Genomic DNA, 23999 nt, shown 5'->3' with positions numbered 1-23999 from the left:
TGAAAATCTGAAAACAAAACACAATTGTAAGAACTCAAGTCACTTAAATTTAAAAGTAAAGCAAAGAAATCTGGAGTTGCACCAGCACCAACACATATTAGACATGTGTACTGTCCATTATTAAGTGTATTCTTATAAAGCAACTGTGATCCATAGTTTCTGATAATACACTTGCTGTACTGTAAAACTGTGCTTCTCAGAAACTATGCAGATTTTAGTTAATTAGGTAGTTGTGCATTTCGTGCATATAAATGATTATGCATATGATAAATAAATATGCCAGTGTTCTTAGAGCATGTTTACTTTGGTGGGAAAATTTTTCATTTTTTCCTTCAAAGTTACTAAAATAATTTTTTTAGCTATAAATTAAATAGGGGATTTATTTATTTATTTACTGTGATATTTTCCTACTCTCATTTAGAAATCTTTTTCTTTTGGTGGAAACTCAAATATATTGATGTTGGAATAAATTCACATGAAAATAAAGAAAATTTTAGTGATGCTGCTAGGAGGTGACCGTTTAGCAGTGCCGTATCCATGAAGCTGCGCATCACTCTCTATGTAAAAGAGCTGTATCTAAATAACATAACCATAGGAATACCAGGATCTTCCAGACTGAGGGACAGGAATAGAAAAGAAATCACACACACAACAAAAAAAAGATTCAGGGAAAGATACAGGAAAATAAGCAAGAGGCTGAGACTGTTTTAAAACCTTAGAGCGTATTTTTGTTTTCATTTTTTTCTGTTAGGGTCTAATCTAAAAGCAAAATATCCATATAGTATGCTGAAATGGTACTTTAATTAATGAGAATATTGGTAAAAATAGATAACAAAAGTAACAAAAGTAAAAGAGCATATTGACTGGGCTGTCTAATACAGTAGCCACTAACCACATACGGCTATTTAAATCAAAGTAATGATAGCTAGGTAACATACAGTTTCTCAGTTGTACAAGTTATATTTCAAACACTCAATAGCCATACGTTGTTGGTGGCTCCTGCACAGATAGAGATATTTCCACCATCACAAAAAGTTCTACTGGATAGCACTTATCCAAAAAACTATAGATTTTAATACAAAAGCTATCTTCAAGGAAATGTTTTCATCCTTTTTAAAAAATGAAATATGATTCTAATCACTCTCAAGTTTTGATGAGTAAGTCAGAGGAAAGACACCTTTGACTTCAACTTCTATTCAAAATGAGATCATCTTTCTATACTCTTCTTCCATTCTCCACTAAATCCTACATTTTACATATGTATTTTTACGTGTGCATGTGTTTATTTCATCACTCCAGTAGATAACCAGCACATTTAATAAACATGCAATTAACAAGTTGTTTTTAGCAACTGCTTGGTTCCAAGTGGTTAAACCTATAGGGCCTGTAGGTGAGCTAAATGAGCTGTCTTACAGTGAGGCCTGAAATTGTGATTAGTGTGCAAATGAGGACATGGGGGTGGGGTAAGGACCACATTCCAGCAAATGAAGGAGCTACCATTTGGGGCATGACTGGTCAAACCGATGGGGGGCGGTTTCAGCCCTTCTTTCAGCTGAGAAGAACTGAAGACCAAGACTGAGCTTAAATGGAGGAGTAGGTCAGGGCTCTAATGACACAGCAGATCGAGGTGCCAGCACAGGTTGCACCAATGGGCCTGCTTACCGCTTTGCAGGGTTTGCTTCCCTCCAGAAAGCACGCCGCTGGGGAGCATGCCTGTGGGCGTCAGGCCTTTCAGCGTCAGCACACTTTCACTCTCTTCTCTGCAAAGGCACAACGGGGGCGGAGGGGACATTACCTTTTATTTTCTTTCAAGAAAAAGATCAGACTTACAGGGAAAAAATGTATATAAGAACTCACATTGACCTCTTCCTTGGCTCCCTTGTTGTTTTGGGTTTTTTCCCCCTTTTTTTACTTAGAACACACTGTATTTTCACACATTCATATAGAAGCCATGTTATGTAAATGACATGACTGCTAAGATAAAGTTGGAAATTATAAAACTGTCAGGGGTTCACATGCTTCTGAATCCTGAAGATATGGAAAACAATTCTGATTTTGTAATCAGGTCTCACAAAACAGAGTGTTGCTGGGTATCTTCCACGACACCATAAATATGTTTAAAAAAAAAAATGAGCCAGGGAAAGAGCTGTTTTAAGTTTTACTGCTAAGGCTCAACAAAATAAGCAGGGCTGATTTGACTTGGGAGAGAAAACCAGACAGCAAAAGGGAGATTTAAAAAATCTGACCTATGGATTATCCTCTTAGTTACTATACTTTAATTTTTTTCCTCAAGATATATAATTGCTGCTTTAAGTTTTATTACATTGTTTTATTTAATTTTTTTCTTCATGATACATAATTGCTGCTCTAAGTTTTATTACATTTGTTGAGAAGGAATGAATGAGTCCTGCAAGTTCAGTTAGGAATGTAAAGCATTAGAGCAAAGGTGGCCTTATTCATCAGGCCGCAGGGAGCAACTATGCTCTATTTTCAGCTTTAACATGACTTTTCAAGATTTGGCTGCTACTGCACAGTTATTACTGACTTTGATCTGGTGTCTTTGGGAAAGGATGATGGTGCTTTTCATCCTGCTCACGGCTCCCTGCTTTAGGTATCAAATCACTAAATTACTCTTTAGTGACTCTACCAGGAGTGAGATAGAAATAGCAAGAAGGAGAAATCAAAAGAGCCACTGTAGCTACTCCATGGAAAAGAGTTGGAAAAAATCTGGCAAAAATTAGAATATGATATTATACAATGTGGAGATGGACTTTTCCCCAAGACGGTCCTATTTACCCTTGTTAATAATATAATTGTGAACTGATTTTATACTCCTCACATATAATCAAACTGTAGATTAAAGTAATCTCTTGAAGAGAAATATACTTTGCATTATCCAAGAATAGATAATGGAATTTAAGTAAAGAGTAGTTAATCCTTTTTAAGAAAATATTTGTTTTCTTAAGTCCATGCATAATAATAACATGATGCATGATCCATGTAAAAAATAACTAACATATGGGAAATGAAACTCTAAATAATCTTTTCATTCTCAATGATTTATTAGAATAATATAGATTCTCATAAACAAGCTTTATGGTTCATGTTCATTTCCTAGATATCTAGTGAAATGCACCTGATAGATTCATCTTTTACTACAGGGAGTAAATGAAAAATAGGATAATAATAGCTGTTCTATTTCATAATATGTTGAACCTATTGTGAAATAAATGTTTTAAAGTGCTGCAGCACACAGAGGGCATAATATGTGAAGCAGTCCACTTAGAGGCTTTCTCTACAGAAATAACAGTAGATTTCAATTTGACTAAAATAGTGAGGAACTAACAATTCCATTTAAAATATAATAAATCTATTTGAGTTCTTGGTAAGCAGAGAGACGATTTTTATGAAGAGCAAAAGAGAATGTTAGATTTATTAATTTATGTATTTACTTTTATTAACAGTTAACTTACAATATTATAAAAAATTTTAAAAAATATATATATAGAATTAAATAAAAGAAAATAGTTTCTAGTAACATATTTAAATGATCAGACTAAAGTATTAAGACACTATTCAGCAACATATAATCAAAGGCAAAACAGAGCAGAGGACCATGATCTCACCTGAGAACCGAGAACACTCTGGCCATCTTGCCGATGGCTCGGATCTTATTTCTTATCACCTCCTTCCTGGCCGCAGCCGTTGCTCCTGCGTTTTAAAAACACAGTTGAGAAGTCAGGTGACTTTTTATTGAACTCTAACTAGTTGACTAATTTACATGTATAACAAACTGATAAGTTGCTTCAGTCGTGTCCAACTCTGTGTGACCCCATAGATGGCAGCCCACCAGGCTCTTCCGTCCCTGGGTTTCTCTAGGCAAGAACACTGGAGTGGGTTGCCATTTCCTTCTCCAACACATGCATGCATGCTAAGTCGCTTCAGTCGTGTCTGACTCTATGCGACCCTATGGACAGCAGCCCACCAGGCTCCTCTGTCCACAGGATTCTCGAGGCAAGAATACTGGAGTGGGTTGCCATTTCCTTCTCCAATACTGCTGTAAGCCAAATCAGGTTTGTTTTTTGTTCCCCTTGGGCTTTCCTGATGGCTCAGTCAGTAAAGAATCTGCCTGCAATGCAGGAGACCCAGGTTGACCCCTGGGTTGGGAAAATGCCCTGGAGAAGGAAACGGCAACCCACTCCAGTATTCTTGCCTGGGCAATCCCATGGACAAAGGAGCCTGGCAGGCTACAGTCCATGGGGTTGCAAGAGTCAGATATGACTCAGCGATTAAACCAAGGATTTATCTGTGAATCAAGTTTAAAAGCTTATGCTTCCAGGTATAAATGCTTGCCTGTGATACTTTAGAGGTTCTCAAAAATGCCAAAGAGCAACTTTTGAGATTTCCAATGAGGCAGGTTCCTGTCCTCTTCTGTTTGTACAAAGATAACGTGCACTGGCACGAAGAGGAAGTGAGTCACCAGGATCTTCTGCTCCTTTCCGGTCTCCATGCTTGGCGACTACTTTAGGAAACATCTTTTGCAAAAGCTGTCCTTTGAAGTGATCAAACTAGGGAGTCTCTTAACCCTTTATGTTCCCTAGGGGTATCTATAGTATTTACAACATCTATAGTATCAGTGGCCGTAAAACATTTGGTTAGCGCTTGATACTCCTTCAGCTACTGGTTATTGCACAAATTCTAGAAGAAAAAGCAGAAACCTACTGAACTGGATTTAGTGAGAGAGGGTGGCACATATTTTGTATTTTAGCACTTATGTAGAAAAGTTACACATAAGTCTAAGTTTTACCACTGACTGCATTTTCCAAATTTAAAAAGGTCAATCTACATAAGTTATTGTTATTATAAACATTTTTGCTTTTTAAATATTTTTATTTATATAATTTTAGAATAATGCTATATGATCTTTAGTGACTCTATTTTCTTTCTTTTTAAATTTTCAAGGTAATGTTTGAAGAAGTGCAAAACAGAAAAAAAAAAGTTCTCTTTTTAAGATTTTTATATGTCAAAGTAAAAGGGATGGCATGCATGCTCAATCACTCAGTCATGTCCGACTGTTTGGGACCCAATAGACTGTAGCCTATCAGGCTCCTCTGTCCATGGAATCTCCCAGGCAAGAATACTGGAGTAGGTTGCCATTTCCTCCTCCAGGGAACCTTCCCAACCTAGGGATCAAACTTGAATCTCCTGTGTCTTCTGCATTGCAGGCAGGCTCTTTACTCCTGAGCCAATGGGGAAGCCAAAAGGGATAAGATATCCTTTTTAAACATATGGGACTTTGTAGAAAGTGTTAATACAAGCAGATTTTCTTTCTAATTCTACTGCCACTAATAGGAATATAACAAAATATTCTTAGCAGATCATATCAGATAATATCAGAAATGTTTGTAATTCAACACTTTAAGTCACACAGTTTGTTCAGAGACTGGTCTACAGGTGATAATTGGTATACATTTTGGTCTCTTAATTCATGGTAAGTACAAGCTTTATGACCTTTTTTTGGAAGGAAATATTTTTGTTGTTTCTTATGACTTCCAAGAATTGGATTTGAAACCTTTTTCATTGTTTGATAAGGGCTGAACAATTAATCACTGACCTAACACTTTTATAAGAAAGAAAACTCACAGCAACACACCTACACAATTTGGAAATGGCTAGAAAAAGGCCTCTGATTTTCTATTCACCCCAAGGAAGTAAAAATATAATGGGTCACTTTTTTCTTCTGGGTGGGTTAATTTGTCAGAGGTGATGCTAATGCATACCCTTCTGAGGATATTCCTTAGAAGCTGTGTACCTGGGAGCTGGTTTCCTCTTTTCTCTGACTTAAAAGCCCTCACCCAGCTCCTATTTTTGTCTATTTCTTTTTCTCTAGTGTCAATGACACCATAGAAGGTATCCCCCAACACATCTAACCGGTTTGCATCTATTTTTCCCCATCACTTCCCCACTCTCAATCTGGGCGTGGCCACATGTCTTGCTTTGGGTAAAGCAACATTAGCAAAAGTGATGCTAGCAGGATCTTGAAATGCACACAGGCCTGTTCTGTCTCTTGCTCCTTGGTATTTTTCCAAGAGAGTTGAAAACTTATGTCCACACAAACTCCTGTACACAGATGTCTATACTAATTTTGTTCATAATTGCCAAAATGGAAGCAAGCAAGATATCCTTCAGTAGGTGAATCTACTGTGGTCCATCCAGATAATGGGATTTTTACTTGGTGTTAAAAAATACTGATCTCTCAAACTAGAACTTATGGCTTTCTCCCATATGGATTTAAACTTATTTCACTCATTTTCAGGCAGAATAGCTTGCAATATTAGGCTACAATCCTGTTTTTCTGATAACCAAGTGGAAACATGGATTCTCATTTATAATTGGTTCTGTTAATTAAGTCTGTTAATTGGTTAGAATTTTGGAGAAGAAAATGGAGTGTGCCTAAAACTTTATTGGCCCTCCCTAAAACTTTATTCTGAGTTTCTAATAATATTGTTATTATCTATGATGTGCAATTGTGATTCTTTATATAAAACCTGTCCTAAAGGCCATTTGAAAGTTTAAAGTTTCTGTGCTTGAATTTTAGATGATTTATGATCTACTAAAGGACATTTAAGCCTACTAAAGGACATTTGTTAAGGGGGAAAAAATGTGGGGTAGCAATTAGTTGCCTTATAGTGGTTTTCCTACATATTTTTTTAGTTGTTCAGTTAAATCCTGCATCAGTCTGACTAACTGGTGTATTATTACCACTCTATGCTTAATATTCCCCAGTCTGACTGACCCAGTCTGTCAGAAGTCATGATGTGCTAAGTAAGGGGAAAGAGTCTGACCCTCTCCAAAAACAGTATGGCCAGATCATAAAATCAATCCAACAGACACAAGGAATGGAACATGTGGGAGGACTCCAAAACTGGTGACTATATTTAGAAGCACAACAAGAAAAGCAGCAAAGAGTAGTCTAGAAGTGTAATTGGATACATTTAAGAGGAATGAGAGGGGGGAAAAAGTCAAGTCAAGTAAGTGAAAAATATCTAAGAAGGCTAATCTCTTAGAAAATTTTCATTAAAGGACTTGTAAAAACCATAACCAGAGCAATGAAAGCAAAGAAACTAATAGGAAAGGAAGGGAAGCAAATTATGTAGAGCCGTCCTTTTCAGTTCAGTATGAGCCAGGGAACTCAGAAAAATGCTCAAATAACTGTGGAATTTTAAATGTAAAAGAACATTCTGACAGTCAGAGCCAGTTTAGGATTCCTTATCTTTCAGACCTAGGGACTTACTGGAGAGTACTGTAAAGGGGACAGAGCAGGCATCTTACGTGATGTATTCATGGCCGTGCTCCCAACAACTAGTAATTCACAGCATATGGTAATGGTAAATAATTCATCTTAATGAAAGATGCTCTCTCTCTTTAGATTTCTCAGTAACCCTGGTAAGTAAGAGGTTTTAGTACATCTTTTATAAAATTCAAATGTATTTACTCAAAAAGTCAGTGAACTTAAGCAAAGAACAGTAAGAAGAGACCTTAAAAGTGAATATCTCAAAGCTTTACCCTGGGCAATTACCTTCACTATTTTCCACATCATCAAAATCAAAACGAATACCCACACCTTTACAACCCATGAAAATGTAAAACATTCAAATAAAATATCTGAATTAATATGCAATCAAACTTAGAGGAGCTGAACAACAGCAGGATAGAACTAAGTTCAGATATAAAGGTTCTTGCATATTTAGTATTGTTATGCATTAAAACTCATTTAAATACTTAGGCTCAATTGCAAACCCTCAACAGTCCATAATTCTATAGAAAGGTCAAGGAAAAATGCATATTTTTCAGACTTTTACTAGCTGTGACATGCAAATACAATGTCACATTTAACATTCTTGGAACTTAACTCTATTTAGGTTGTGGAAATGTATCACAGTAGCTCAGCTTAAAATTCAGAATATTGAATAATCAGGGCACAAAAAATACTTTTATGTTAAACATATGGCATGCCAGATCTTAGTTCCCCAGCCAGGGATTGAACCTGTGCTCCCAGCATTGGGAGCGCGGAGTCTCAACCAACGGATCACTGTCTCTTGCACCAACGGATCACTGTCTCTTGCACTGCAGGCAGATTCTTTATCTGAGCCAGCATGGAAGCCCAAGAAGCCCATACATTAAACAATTTTTAATAGGCAACTACTGTAAACAAATTTTCAGAGAAGAATATAATCACTTATTTTAACTCGAAAGTCCAAAACTGAGAGGCAATCTTTCATAAGGTTAAAAACAATTAGCAATTTTAAGTAAAATTACATTTTGTGTTTCCATTCAAATAATTACCACTTCTTTTTTTGGCCTCTCTCCTGCTTTACCTTTTAAGTTCTAATCTTCTTTTATGCCTGGGGTATTATACTACTATTTTCAAAAGCTAGGCACTCTGGCACACTCCATTTTCCTCAAAGGTTAATGTACAGACCAAGGGAATCTTTAAAGATTTTTACCGCTTTTACCATGTGTCCTTCCTGACCTTAACTCAGTGCCCTGCTGACTCCCATAGAGTTTGGAAGGTACCTATGCCAAATGGCCTGCTGAGTGAATGCTGACAGGCTCTGAAGGGAACTGGAAAATTGCAGCAGCATCACAGCGACGAGTGGTCAAGTGCCAGGGCAAAGGCAGGTTCTAACACAGGGGCTACCGGCCACACATTACAGACCCTAGCTCCCTATGGCTCACGGTTCCCATCCATCCATTGAGTGACTACTGTAATTCCTCAGTTTTAACTGAATCAGCAGTGTCTGGAAGGTACTCTATAGAATACAATTTAGTACCCAAATCATTTATTCATTAAGTGTTCTTGTGAATCCTTTTTTATTCTATTGCCCGCCGTGAGCTAACAGCTAGCAACAGAAATAGGAGTGAACCATGGTTTCTGCTTTAGGAGATCACTTGATCACCAAGAGCACACAGTGACAAGGGTGAGAGAGGAAGAGGCCGTGGAGTGGGGAGCGCTGCTGTCAGCTGGAGAGAGTGCACTGAGCGCATCTCTTCTTAAACTCCCTGTTCAGTAACGAACTTCCTGTCCCTAGCTTGAAATCAGTGGTAGGGAAGAGAATTTATACCAACAAAATCTGCAAGTCCTACAAACGAGGGCCATTTTCTTTCTGCAGTGATGGGTTGTTAAACATTTACCACTGGAAGTAGGTGTTAATTGTCTGGAGAAACATGTTCACCCAAATGGTGACAGTTGAAGGATCCTGAAAGATAAGTAGAGTTGAGGAGGAGGGAAAAGTCTCCATAGAAGGAAGAGAATTTTCAAACACGTGGAAGCTGCAAGAATCCATGTCATGTTCAGATGACAGATGAGATGTGCCAGACAGCACACATCGAGTTTGGGTACACTGGGGTGTGGGTAGGGTGGGAAGAGAAGCAAGGCATGCCTGGGGCTAAACTGTAAAGGCTTTAGCATAGCGCTAGGAACCAAGAAAACATTTAGATATAAGCCCCGGTGGCTCAGAAGGTAAAGAATCTGCTGCAATGCAGGAGACCTGGGTTCAGTCCCTTGGTCAGGAAGATCCCTTGGAGAAGGGTATGGCAACCCACTCCAGTATTCTTGCCTGAAGAATTCCATGGACTGAGGAGCCTGGTGTTCAAGGTGTTCCAAAGAGTTGGACATGACTAAGGAACAAACACTTTCACTTCACTTTTCATACTCATCATACAGGTATAGAGAACATACTTGGCACTTACCCACCCCTTTTCCAAAGAAAGAAAGAAAGAAAAAGACAGACTGATGGCTGGGTAGAGAGACAGAGATGTGAGAAAGCAAATACACTCAAATGTTAATTGTAAAAAGTAAGTGATGGGGGCAGGACTATACAGTTCTTTCAACATTCCTTTATGTCTGAAACATTTCATAATAAAATGTGGAAAAAAAATAAAAAACAAACACACCATTTTATCTGGAAGAAGCTTGCTTTTGAGAGAAAAGGGAGATAGCAGTTTTAAGAACAGGGGTCTCTCTATCCTGCCCTTTCTTTGTGTTATATGAAGGATGCATGAGCTCAACAAAGGAGGTCAGGAAGAAAAGGTCTCAGTGCAGTGACCTCCAACCCCGCTCTTCTCCAACCAGCTGCAAGGGGAATTTGGACTGCTAAGATTTTGTTGTATAAGCCCAATTCAACAGAATCTAATTGCTTCTGATACCTTTTTGAAAATGTAGGAAGTGAAAATGATGAACTACATAAAAGTTTTACACTTAAATATCTTATAAAATAGGAATATTTTCATATGATTAGAAGGTAAAAAAGCTGTTTTCAAAAAATTGAGTGCTTAATATTTAATGGAGAAAGTACTGGGACAATTCCACTTCATTTTCACACTGGCTTCAAATTTTTTATTATTTAGGCTTCTTTCTTTAAAGGACTTTTAACAAGTGTATCCATAGCATGTCTTTAAATGAAATACATTATATTAAAAGGAGTGTATATATATATATTAACATCTCACACGTTTTCAGAAGAAAGATATAGTTTAAGAACTATATTCTTGCTGATAGGCTTCAAATATCTTAAATCTTTTAATTCAAAATCAGAATAATATAGAAAACTCTTTTTTCAAATTTGTTAAAGGATAATAAAGTCCCTCTCTGTAAGACACCTATGCCACTAGAAAGTAAAACTTTATTATGATTCATTACTTTTAAGCAGAGTTTAGACATGTTTCCAGGTTTTATTTTTCGACACATAGGGCAAGTACTGAATTTGAATAAAGGTTATTGATGGAACAAAGCCTAAAGTGTTGAGATAATAAGATCTTTTGTTGTGTACACTTAAGACAAAAGTGCCAAAATCAGCACTTTAGAAATAGGATACCATGCAAAGACAGAGCATGTCTTCAGAAGCCTCTAAAAACTTTGCATAATTGGTCTTTATAGCCCTTGACAAATGATGATGAAATCATAAGCATATAGACCATCTTTTATGGGAGAACATGTTTTCTGAATTGGCCCCCATAAGGCTTGGAGCCAAACCATGTGCCTAAAACTTATTTTCTTGTCTTTTCTTTCTCTGACCTAGTTTAACAATAACAAGTCTTGAGCTTCTATATTCAACAAAGTGATGTTGTACAGAAATTACTTAAACATTTACTCAGTTTTGCCCTTGGCTGTGGTGAGCTTGACAAGCGCTTCACTATATTTTTCCATACCACTAGGCACTTGAGTGGAGAAGGCGATGGCACCCCACTCCAGTACTCTTGCATGGAAAGTCCCATGGATGGAGGAGCCTGGTGGGCTGTAGTCCATGGGGTAGCTAAGAGTCAGACACGACTGAGTGACTTCACTTTCACTTTACACTTTCACGCACTGGAGAAGGAAATGGCAACCCATTCCAGTGTTCTTGCCTGGAGAATCCCAGGGACAGGGGAGCCTGGTGGGCTGCCATCTATGGGGTCGCACGGAGTCGAACACGACTGAAGCGACTTAGCAGCAGCAGCAGGCACTTGAGTCCTGGGAATTAGGGATGGTATCATAGGCTCTGAGAAACTGTGTCCACTCTGATGCACTGGCTATAATGATGCAGTCTTTACCTTTTTTTACTTATGCATCTACAAAAGACTATCCCCCCAAATAATATTATTCTCACTTCCAAGTTTAAATAATTAAGTGGAATATATAATGTTGTAAACATTGCCATTTTAAAATGAACTGACAACACTACTTTTTAAAAAAAAATCAGTGGTATATAATTAACATAGCAATTTCCTCCTATCATCCTTTCAAAGAAAAAATTCTTATGTTGGTCCTTTTTTCTTTGAAATTGCATTTCCATTTCAATTTTCTTGATTTTACTTTAGTATATTATATACACTATTTTATCACATTATACTATTCTTCCAAAAAATATGTTTAAAACTTTAAATTTATTTTTAGAAATTGCCTGAGACGAGGCCTTACATCTTACAACTTCTTTTGTAATCAAAATCACGATTATTAGTAGTACATAACTGAACCGAGTAGCACAAGTATATGATAAACGTTCATGAATATTTCAAAAAAACACAGAAATATACTTTGATTGAACCTATCCCTCAATGATAAGGATGAAAGGGCAGTTACACTGCCTTGATTAAGGAGACCCCCTAGGCACTGAGTTTTTCCATTGTCACTTTGTTTTAGTACTCTGGGCAGTGTTCACGGTGACTATCTAGGGAGGCCCATGCCTTTCTGTTAAAATAAGAGAAAAGCAACTGAGAATGAATGAGGAGGTGGGAAAGGAAAGACTGCAGTGAGCTTGCATCTGATGCAAGCTCAGATCAGGTCCCAGGCTGATTGTCTTTAGAAATGAAGACACATGTAGGCTGAGGATGTAAAAATGGATTCCCTTACTCCTCTTGAAATCCCTTTGGGGAATCCCAGTAGTCCAAATACTCTGGCATGAAGATAACTGCTCTGTCAAGAATTATATCACCCAATTTCTACAGGCGATAGCTGTTGGAAGATCTCCTTGTCCAGCCATAACTGGAGAATCCTGCATTGTTGATCCATTTAGGGTCAGTGCTGGTTAAACCTAGTTCAATGAGATTGGAGGTGTTGCCCCTCACATAACAGCTGTGTGTATGCTTATGTAGGTTATTCTATTGGAGAAAAACACCTTCACGATAACAAATTTAAAAATCTCTGTAAAAATTGATCTTTTTGAGGACTACAACCTAAAATATTTGGAATACCTTTCTAATCTTGATTTTAACAATACTATTTCACATATCTATAGGTGATAAAACTGGGACATAATGACTACTCATTCCAAACCACTCCAAACCACATATTCTCAATTTCTTCCATATGCTTTTTAGCTCAACTAAAATCTCAGCATGTAATAGACCCTACAATGATGTGATATTTGGCATAGGGCTAGTCTGTCTTACATATCATTTTGAAAGCACCAGAGGATCTTTGAAAATATATATATATTTTAAATATAAAGACTCTCCTGTGTAGTGGGTTTTTAAAAAGGCTAGCACAGCCTAGACTATTTATTCTAATTTCTCTTGTCATAAAACATAACTGGATTCTTTGGATAGGAAGTCTTAAAAATGTACAGACTACTCCTAAATGTCAAATAACTGTCATTATTTGGTTATCTTAAATACATAGTTAAAAGCTACTTTCATTTCCAAGTGTTAATTTGATTCCACGGACTTTTGTTCTCTGAGACACTGTGTTCCATCTGTTCAATGATTCCTTGGTATAGCTGCAGAAATTGGCTATAACCATAATTATAACTTGGGTAAAAATTAGACTTTAGATTAGGAAGCTTGGTTGATTTTTTGAGATACTCTCACATATTCAGCCTATGCCTTACAGAGGACATTTCAGTTTATCTATATTTGCCAAGGTGGAAACTAGTAGCATGTGAGATGCCATTTTGGACTGAATTCTTTATCATAACAGATATGCATCAATTTTATGAACTGACAATGGAAATAAAGGCAAAATAAGCTGAAATAACAAGTGTCAAGCTAATAATGGAGATGTATTGTCTATAGAAGAAACACTCATAATGCCTGGATGTTTAACCTATCAAGGATTGTTCTGAATATAAATGAGGATATAACAGTTGAACAATGTATTTATTAAGGACCTAACTGGACATACATACCAAATGCTGGAAGAATGCATTTAGACCAGCGCCAGGTACCATGCTACCTGCTGAAGCACTTAGCACAGATCTTTGATACATGATACTCAAAAATGTCTTTTCTTTATATTAAGAAGCAAATGCTTGTGCAGAGGTGGACAATCCAGTTCTTCTAATAGTTACATTTCTCACTGTAAATTAAAAGGCTGATTGTGTGATCTTCATTAATATCAAATTGCCTAGCTGGGGGCCTCAGTTGTGTTTTGTGCCAACCAGGCTAAAGGCTGGACCACAGATGTTGTTAGTTCACTAGGAAAGAATAGAAGCCAGGATGCTAATGCCTTTGTTTTAAGTCAAACAAAAAAAAAAAAAGAAAAGAAAAGAAAAACCATTCCACAAAGATGGGCGACCAAATAAAATCAAGATTTCTGTTTCTTTAAAATTCTGAGAAAAACTGGATGAAATGTCATAGCGTCTCATAAGCTAGAAGTAGAAATGAAGGGGAAAAATTGATTTTTAGGAGAGCAAAAATAAGACTACCCTGATAGAAAAATATTTTTAAACTTTAGATTTTCTGAGCATTTATTAAACCTTTTCATATAGCCTTTAAACATGCCACTTGAGATCAAACAATTATAGAGAGACTGTTTTACAAAACTTGGACTTATAATAACTCTGCCATTGTTCAATCAGTTAGTAATTATTCTAAGTACAATCTTCAGATTAAGAGGTTGGACCCACAAAATGCTTTAGTACAAAGAAAATGGTACTTCCCTGGTGGCTCAGAGGTTAAAGCATTTGCCTGCGATGTAGGTAGGAGACCCAGGTTCAATCCCTGGGTCAGGAAGATCCCCTGGAGAAAGAAATGGCAACCCACTCCAGTATTCTTGCCTACAGAATCCCATGGACAGAGGAGCCTGGCAAGCTATGGTCTATGGGGCTGCAAAGAGTTGGACATGACTGAGCAACTACCACACTTATTTATTAATAGGGAGAGAGCTGTATATAACATTTAGTTCATTCTGCAAAGTCTGCACTTTTCTGTAATGTGAAAATCATGCCAGCTAATAAACTCATTTGTGCAAAATCATGTAGTACTAAGAAGAGAAAAAAGTACCTTTAATATCTGTGTTATTATACCTTTTAAGCTGGCAACTTAAAAAGATTTTCATTACTGTAATCACATATAAGTCAGACTTGATGATACTGGCTACAATATGATGGCTACCCAGGCGTCTTGTTTGGTAGTCCAGGCCCCCAAATATTAATAGCCCTATATACGGATGGGAATTTATACCCTAGTATCTAGTAAATACCTGTGTACATTTTTAGACATGTTTCAGTTTTAATAATATACTGGATATAAAATTTGTTTCCTTTTTATAGCATAATCATGATGAAAAAAGGCCATTACCTGTACTATGAAGGGAACAAAGTACAAAGGATACATTTATGTGAACAAACTGATTTAGCCTCTAAATCACACACTGAAATATTAATTTTAAAAAAGTAACAATAAACTGGAAAGTAATTAACAAAAGTATGACAAGCAACCACAAAGACTTTTATAAAATATTGACTAGTCTTTCTTTTTATAGATGTCTTCCTTTCCTTTCTCCAATTATATAATACAAATTCAGCTATTTTTAAAAAGATATGAGAACTTAAAAACTGATAAGCTGATATCCATCTTTGAAATGTAAGTTTTTGGAAAAATTACATGGATTTCTCACATGGTCATACTTCTTAAAACAGTAAAATACACAAAGTGTTTTTCTTTTCTTTGTCAGAAGTAGAAGAGAACAAGAAAGATGCCCTTATGTTTCCTCCAACTATCACATATTTTATTCCAATTTATACTCCTTCCTCCAACCATCTAAATCATCTGTGAAAGCAACCTATTTAAAATTGGTTTCTTATTGTACTATACTCTCAGCTCAATGACGGCAGAGACCATGTGTTTATTTACTACTGAATATACAGAAAATGGTATTCTATGAATATTTTATATAGAAATTTAAAAATAATATTGAAAATAAAATAGAAATATACCATGATATAAAAATTGAGGTGCTCTGAGTTTTATTTTAGTATTTGGCATTTTAGAAAATAATTTCAATTTTCTTTTTTAGCTATTATAAACATTAAACAAATTTTGCTATTTGCCTCTTTCCAATAATCTTTTATCTGACCAAATGATACCCTAATGTTTCATTTTCTGGTTTTCTGGTAAGATTTATATCTCATAGTAACTTTTATGCATTTGGTGCAAATATTTTTAAACAGCTGCTGCTTGAACTGCTTCACAATCCTGGTTCTCACTGTCTTTCCCTCATCACTCTTTTCTCTATTTCATTTGTTTATCTTTCTTCAGCTTCATAAACAAGGGATAATTTTCCTGACCAGTGCTCAACTTTCTGATATTTCCTCCCACATCAGTAACTTTGGAGGCACATTTGACTCTTAGTAGGTTCAACTGTGACTTTTAACACAAAGCCTCAGTCACCTGCTCCAATTTCATTCCCAATTTCCAGGGCTTCATTTCCAAATCCTGTCTGGATGTTTCCAGAGCCATGTCACTTTTACTCAAACTCATGTCTACCACTAAACCAGGGGTTCCCAACTTTCGGGATCTAATGCCTGATACCCTGAGGTGGAGCTGATATAATAACAATGGAAATAAAGTGCACAATAAACGTAATGCGCTTGAACCATCCTTAAACCAGACTCTTCCCACCACCCCCACACCCCCCCGACACACATCCCTGGCCCGTGGAAAAACTGTCTTCCATGAAATAGGTTTCTGGTGCCAAAAAGGTTGGGGATTGCTACACTAAACTCATCTTTCTCCTGAAATGGATGAAGTTTTTCCATAACTGTTCTCATCCTCCTAGGTACCAAGGTTTGAACCATCCAAACCTGCTTTGTTTTCTTTGCCCACTGAGTCCATAGTTTTAAGTCCTTGGCCGCTCTTTGGAATAGCTCCCTCTTCCTTTTATTGTTAAGACTATCATTGTTCCAATCTAGTCACCTCAACCTTGAAATACTTTATTCAGTTTCTAAATTATAACCCAACTCATCCTTTGTTCTTTCTCCAAGCATTTTTCCAAGCTTGAAGAAAGTATTTGCTTTTTCTCAAACATAGGTTTTAAGATGATGGCAGGTTATGCTAAGAGTTGATAGAACAAGAATCATATGGCCACTGTGCCCTCAGAGTTCTTTGTTTGGTAGTATGTCTAAACATTTCTTTGAATTTTTTCATATTAAATGTAATACTTTTGCTCCCAAACTGCCAATTATTATAGGACATAACTTTTTTTTTCCCCTTCAGATTGGGAACCTGAAATGTGAGATGCTGAAATGAGCTGCTCCGAAATGACAGTGATTACAGCCATAGGAAGAGCTCTAAGCCAATGGTTCTCAGTATATGTGCTGCCAGATGCACAAAGCAGAAGGGAGTTTTTAAGATGACATTCATCTCAAACACTCATCACGGCAAACAAATACAGCTTCGGTAGAAAATGATTTACCCGAGTCCTTAAAGATGTATTCCTCAAGGACCAGTAAGATGTCACATAAGTCCTACTAATTTCCAACTTCGCACTTTAAAAAGTTCTGCATAATTTTTTAAAGTTAGAAAGCAGTGGGGAGACACTCTGGAACCTGTGATATTAGATTTGAAGAATTATCTAATAATCCAAAGCAGATGATGGAAGATAATTTTCTTGTATACAATTTAGATGGTTTCGTAGAGGCATGCAAAAAACTGCTCTGATTCCATATTCGGTGACTTGCCTGTGGTTAACATTAGGATAAGGCAAAAATGTGGACAAAGGACAAGAGTTCCGCCATGTGGTTTGCTCCTTTAGATGAAAGCAGAGACATAAATTCTAATTTAATCCTAAGTCTTTCCAGGGCAGCTTGAAACTATACTTGGCTTGAAATGTATTAGTTTTTATTATTTTTTCTTTCTTATTCTACAGGATTTCAGTTTTACCTCCACAGTTCTTTCCTCTTAGCCAGACTTATCACATATCACAGTCTCAAACATAACTTGCTTACATATATGTATATATACATATATATAAGATAGTGATCTCAGAGTCTAAGATTTTAGACAAAAAGAAAGTTTCAAATAAATATTTCTAACTCATGAAACTGTCATTAGGCTTTTAATGCTATTCCAGACCTCCTTCTTATAATACTGAACAGTAAAGAAAGCTTTGTGATAGAGATTGCTTGATTTCTGTCAGCTTCTCTGCCTCCCACTCCACACACTTTGGGATCACTTACTAATCTGTGCTCTGAAATTAGTCCTCTTCATTAATGAGAATTAACTACTAAATGAGATATATCTACTTGGATTTCATTCTTCTCTGACATATACTGGGGAATAACAAACCCAAATTAAAACCAGACTATCCTTTTTTCATCCAAAATCAGAAGTGGAAACAGGAATCAAAGACCCCAATACATATAAACCAGATTCTCAAAAGACATTCAGTTGGCATTGAACTGCCTCAAAACTTTACAAGATAACAGAAGTTTTGTATTTTATTTTCAACAGAAAAGAACCACAGACCAATTTAAAACAGTGATCTTTTTCTAGACAGGCTATCAAATTCCTTTATTTGTAAAGCAGAAGCTGAGGAGCAGAAATTCATGACATGATTTCTACCCAGCAGAAGCCTAGGCAAGCCAGGAGACTTTTTGTCTATTCAGATGCAATAAAATTTTTCTCATTATCAAACACATAACTTCTTGGAGTGAATTAAGGTTAAAGGAGTAAAACAAAACTATTTTATTTGCTCTGACTTTCATGGCCAAATGATTGTGCAAAAAAATCTATTTCTTTATTTTATGGTTATTTAACAGAACAAACTAAAGTATATCATGTTTTGCTAATAGTGTTGTTTTGCAAAAAGAAAAAAACCTCATCATGCTGTTAAAAAAAAAAATCAAGCACTATAACTATAGCTTGTGGAAAGTTCAAGAGTCTGAGAAACAGGCAGACATTGGCACGAATCCAGGCTCCATTAGTTCACTAGCTCTTTGACCTTAGGTTTTAACCTCACAGCCCTGAGCTCTCTATGTAAAAGTGCGATAATCATAGCACCTGTATCAAAAACTTGTCTTGAGGATTAGGGACAATATAAATCACCTAGGAACTTTCCATAACATAAATCATAGTTAATTATAAGTTTTTGCTGGTCAAAAGGGTAAGAGTTAATACAGATAAACCACTTGGAATGATGTCTAACACCTAAGCGTTAGCTGTGGCCACCTTCATTGTCAAGTGGTAAAGGAGAGCTGACAGAACCCAGAGGAAAAGAAGCAAAATGAATCCCACACCTAGCACTCCCCAAGGGCACGAGGAGAACTCCCATCTGTGACAGACTCTGTAAACACGAACAAGCGCCCCTGATAAGGTACTCTGAGAGGCATGGTCTGTAAAGGCACCACTGTTGTTGTTTAGTCACTAGGTCACGTCTGACTCTGCAACTCCATGGGCTGTAGCCCGCCAGGCTCCTCTGTCCGTGGGGTTTCCCAAGCAAGAATACTGAAGTGGCTTGCCATTTTCTCCTCCAGGGGATCTTCCCAACCCAGAAATCAAACCTGCTCTCTTGCACTGCAACAGGCAGATTCATTAAAACTGAGCCACCAGGGGAAGGCACCATTACTATCCTGGATCTTACAGCTGATGTTGGATACTAAGCAAAATATTGAGAAAGGTTTGATAAAGACTCATCAAGAGATGCTTTCTCTTTAGGCTAAGCAGCAAGTTAAGGAAGAGCTTTAATTAAGTCCTTTGATGTCTTCTGATTCCTGCTTTCACTTCTGGATCCAACAACAAGTGCCGAAGCCTGATAGAACATAGGGCCAGCCCCCAGAGAGAGACAGACACTGCAGGCTGCCTAAAGGAGGAACAGGGTGGGAGAATGGAACCTTGATCCTCAGGTTGAAAATAACATCATACAAAAAGAGAGGAGAAAAAAAAAAAAAAAAAAAACTACAAGATATGTTCTCAATAAACTATTGTCCCCAAAAGAGTTAAACAGTTCTGGGAAGATTCTCAAGTTGTTCTCTGAGTAGCTCTGAGGAAATCCATAATTTCTGTGTCGTGGTAAATAAAGCACTAAAGAACATTTCTGATGATTTACTCTGAAATGTATACTACCCTAAGTTAAACACATTTGTAATGAAAACTTTACTTCTGTTTTCCTTTTTCTTCCTTAGACAGCAAATTTATGAGATATGAGCATTTAGAAGTTGGAGCTGTTTCTCTGCAGAAATGACCTAAGATTCAAACATGGTAGTTTAACAGTTCACTGGTCTGCTTAGAAAGAAAAGAATTCTTCCAAGTGCCCTGAAAGGACATGCGCTTCTATCATTGGCATGAACAGGTTTAAAAGCAACTGCTGATGAGCACAGCACATTGATTAGAACTAATTATTTTAAAGCAGAGAAGTTCCAAAATGCATCCTTTCATTAAGTGACTGAGCAAGTGGGTAAAGGAACTCACTAAAGTGAAATAAACACTGAGGCAGTCTTGGTGATACTCAACTGTGCAGGTAACACCAGCACTGTTGAAATGTGCAGGTACTTTTGGCTTTAGGATCTGGCAGCACATAGTAGGTGCTCAATATATTTTTACTGAATGAGTGAATTAACATATAATTACAATCATATGCAGGGCTACTTATTTCATACCATGTGCTACATATTTAATAATTATTGGTCAATAAACCTCGCTAAAACAGAGATTTGTTAACGGAGGAACACCTCTGTATGAATGCTACTTAATCTTCATTTCTGAGGAATTACAGAAACATAGTGAAAGGTACCTATTACAAAATGCTTGTTGACTTTTAAGATTTAAATTCCATCAGGTTAGTATTCTCTCTTGAGGGAAAAAGAATATCTTTCTAACCTTCCATTAGGAAGATTTAATATCTCTTAGATGGTATTATAACTATCTAACTATATATAGATAGTTATATATGGTATATAACCATCTAACTATACCTGGAAAAGTTAACAAAGGCAAACTGTGGCTTTAACATATGAAACAGCTAGAATCTGGATAAAGCACAGAACATCCACTGGTTTTCTGAATATTTTAAAATGTATCAATTTGTTTACTTAAGAAAGTTCTTACAAACTATTTTTTTAGCTCATTCTAACCTAGTAAAAGTTTAAAAAGAATTCTTGTCTTCCCTGTATTGTACATTCCCTTGCAATGTGATATATGACTAAAGAATAGTAACGTGGAGACAAGTAATGAAGACAAGAGAAGTTACAGGAAGTAGAAAAACCTTGAGATGGTAGAAATAATTGTACCCTTTAAATTTACCTAAGTATATAGACTGTATGTATGGGAGTGAACGGACACTTTCATTTTATTTTTGCCTAAAGAGTTAGGTTTTCTGCAAAGAGTTAGGTATTCTGCAAAGAGTTAGGTATTCTAATACAAATTAGATGTGATTTGTATTAAGCTCAAATAAATATTAAATCATGCTGTTCAGACAGTAACTTTCAGAAAAGGCTACATCTTGCTTCATTTTACACATGTACTGTTCTAAAAGGTAAAAAATTGTATCAATTTAAACTTGTCACAATATCTCGTTTCCACTGCTACCATCCCCTTTTATTTGATAATGTCTTATTTTATTGATATTTTCTGTTTACACATCAGTCTCTCTAATCAGACTGCAACTTCTTAAGTCTTTAATGCATTTTGGAATCCTGAGTGCCCTGTGCAGAGTAGTCACATATTAAACATTTATGGAAGTGAACTTTGCTCTTGTACTTTCCTCTTCCAACTACATTTTTGTATACTACCATCCCTTTTAGGGCCCTTTTGTAAGAGCCAGAGTAATTTTTCTCTCTATCCACATCAGGAATCTTTGTCTTTTATAGAAAAGTGTACTCTCTGAAGGTAACCAAATACCAAATAGTATTTAAAAAAAACAATAATAAAAAACCCTAATAATGTATTTAATTATTACAGATATGAACAGATATTAAGTTGACACAAATATCAATATGTTAATGTGGAAGTTATCTTTTATCATAGACATCAAAATTTGAATAACTGACAGGAACAATTTCACTAAAAGAGCCAAAAAAGTGACTTAGCAATGTGAGATACTGAGAGATGGTTATTAAAGTACTTTACTGCTTCAACTACGTTTGCAAGGTGATCGGAAAATTCTCTCATGGATTTTGTTTCTTATATTTCTTCAAGGCAACTATAAAATATCATAACATTGTTCATTCTCAACAGTACATTATTTACACATAATCTAAATCTTAGAAATTTACTCTTAGGGTTACCTGTAAGATGCCAATAACTACCTAGGAAACTGAATTAGCTCAAAGGTCCAGGCTCTTACCATCAAATCCATCTTCTTCTGACCCCAGTTCATCGTCTGAGCAGATGTTGAGGACATTTACCAGCATCTCAGTCACTGAGGAGACAAAGGGAAGAAAGAAAAAATAGTCTAAATAATTTCCTGCAATATTAATTATTACTCTAGCACTGTGAATGAGCAGGCTTGGCAGTAATATCCTTACCTCTATTGAAGATGGAATTTCCTGCATAATAGTTTTTATAAAATTCAGATCATAAAAGATATCAGGCTTTGTGTTTCTATGTAGACTTTATATTCTTAAAATTATCAGCTCATGCCTATGAAATCTAATGGAAACATTGACCAGGTATCAATCAATAGACAGTGGACCAAAGAAAAATGTGGATGTGAATATAGTATACATCCATGAAGGAGAAAATGTTTTTTAATTTTTATTTATTTGTACAGCAAGGCTGTTAGATTTAGACAAGGTTACAAACATTAGGTTCACAGGGACCAAGTGAATGCTGGATCTCTTTTTAATTTTTAGTCCCCCAGAGAACTCAGTTTAGTGATAGAAATGTGGTTTATGTTTAAGAAAAACTGATAATTGATGAACTAATATATTTGAGATAGCTTTGAGAGTAATGATTTAAAAAATTAATGTGTTGATATATATATATCATTAAATTTCATTTTCAAAAAGGTTTTACAAATGAAGCTTAGATAAGACTGATAAGAAATTCACTTGAGTAAATAGATTAAAAGAGGGTTATATAAAAGCATTATACACAGAAATTAGTACTGCAACACTTTATACTAAGTTACATGTTATTTGCATTGAACATTTTTAAAAGTTAGGTTGGGTTCTATCATGAGTGTGAAAAGAAGCTTGTCCAGTATTTCTTCAAGAGTTCATTTTTAAAATCAATGTTCTTCTAGCATTAAATATATATGTTAAAGGGTGAAACTTCAGTGGGGCCAACATTAACCCAGAGCTTCAGTTTCATTATCAAAAAGTCAGTTATGTACACATATATATTGCTATATTCTTTTGTCACAGATCAAAAAATCTGAATAATTAATGGAAACAACCCACGTGAAGGGTGTTCAAGGATAGCTGTCAGGATTCTCAGTGCTTTTCTGTCCATTCTGTGATCTGATGGGTGCAAGGAAGTGGTGACATGGAGTAGTACTGGGAACTGCTAACTGCTGCTAAGTCACTTCAGTCATGTCCGACTCTGTGCGATCCCATAGACGGCAGCCCACGAGGCTCCCCCATCCCTGGGATTCTCCAGCCAAGAACACTGGAGTGGGTTGCCATTTCCTTCTCCAATGCATGAAAGCGAAAAGTGAAAGTGAAGTCACTCAGTCATGTACGACCCTCAGCGACCCCATGGACTGCAGCCCACCAGGCTCCTCGGTCCATGGGATTTTCCAGGCAAGAGTAGTGGAATGGGTTGCCATTGCCTTCTCTGAGTACCGGGAACATTTATCTATTAAAATTAAAATGTACTGACTCTTAAAATTTACTTTTGACTTGTTTTGGTGTTGAAGGGGAAGACTTCTTTGATGACAATTCATAACTTCTTGGGTTTAATCATCAAAGGATAGTTAAAAAAATAAACAAGGATTGTAGGAAAATAAATATTATATATATTAATATTAATATATTACATATATGTATGAATATAAATATACAAATGTTTCAGAAAAATGTACAGCTTTTCTCTAAAATTCCCCTATAGGCCATTATTTTTCTAAAACATATGCAAGCTCTTATGTTTATTACAATGTCTATTCCCTTTCTCTGTGATGCTCAAGACTGCCTGAGGAATTATCCAGACTATCACCATCATGTTTCCTGAATGGGAAACTCAAGTTCAGTGGGTACAGGCTTTTCCTCAAAATTTTTGTTGCAGTTTAGGTCAAAACATAAAAAACAGATAAAGGGAGACTGAAGGAAAGAAAGAAAAGACCAATTGTTCTGAAAAACTGGAGC

The 23999-nt window shown here is 36.3% G+C and overlaps 1 protein-coding gene across 2 annotated transcripts in view; it reads right to left on the bottom strand.

The window, feature by feature from the left end:
* Positions 1–23999, bottom strand: part of PPP3CA (protein phosphatase 3 catalytic subunit alpha) — a 320114-nt gene that overhangs the window by 5456 nt on the left and 290659 nt on the right. For both annotated transcript variants that reach the window (XM_052641688.1, XM_052641690.1), the window contains exons 10-12: positions 22040–22114; positions 3627–3711; positions 1663–1760 (exon numbers count right to left, since the gene is read on the bottom strand). In XM_052641688.1, the coding sequence (XP_052497648.1) occupies positions 1663–1760; positions 3627–3711; positions 22040–22114 (258 nt within the window). The remainder of the gene's footprint in view (positions 1–1662; positions 1761–3626; positions 3712–22039; positions 22115–23999) is intronic.

This window comes from Budorcas taxicolor, chromosome 6 (genome assembly GCF_023091745.1).
Source record: "Budorcas taxicolor isolate Tak-1 chromosome 6, Takin1.1, whole genome shotgun sequence".
NCBI classification, from domain to species: domain Eukaryota; kingdom Metazoa; phylum Chordata; class Mammalia; order Artiodactyla; family Bovidae; genus Budorcas; species Budorcas taxicolor.
Note: the sequence above shows the minus strand (reverse complement) of the source record. Positions and strands in the feature narration are given on the sequence as shown.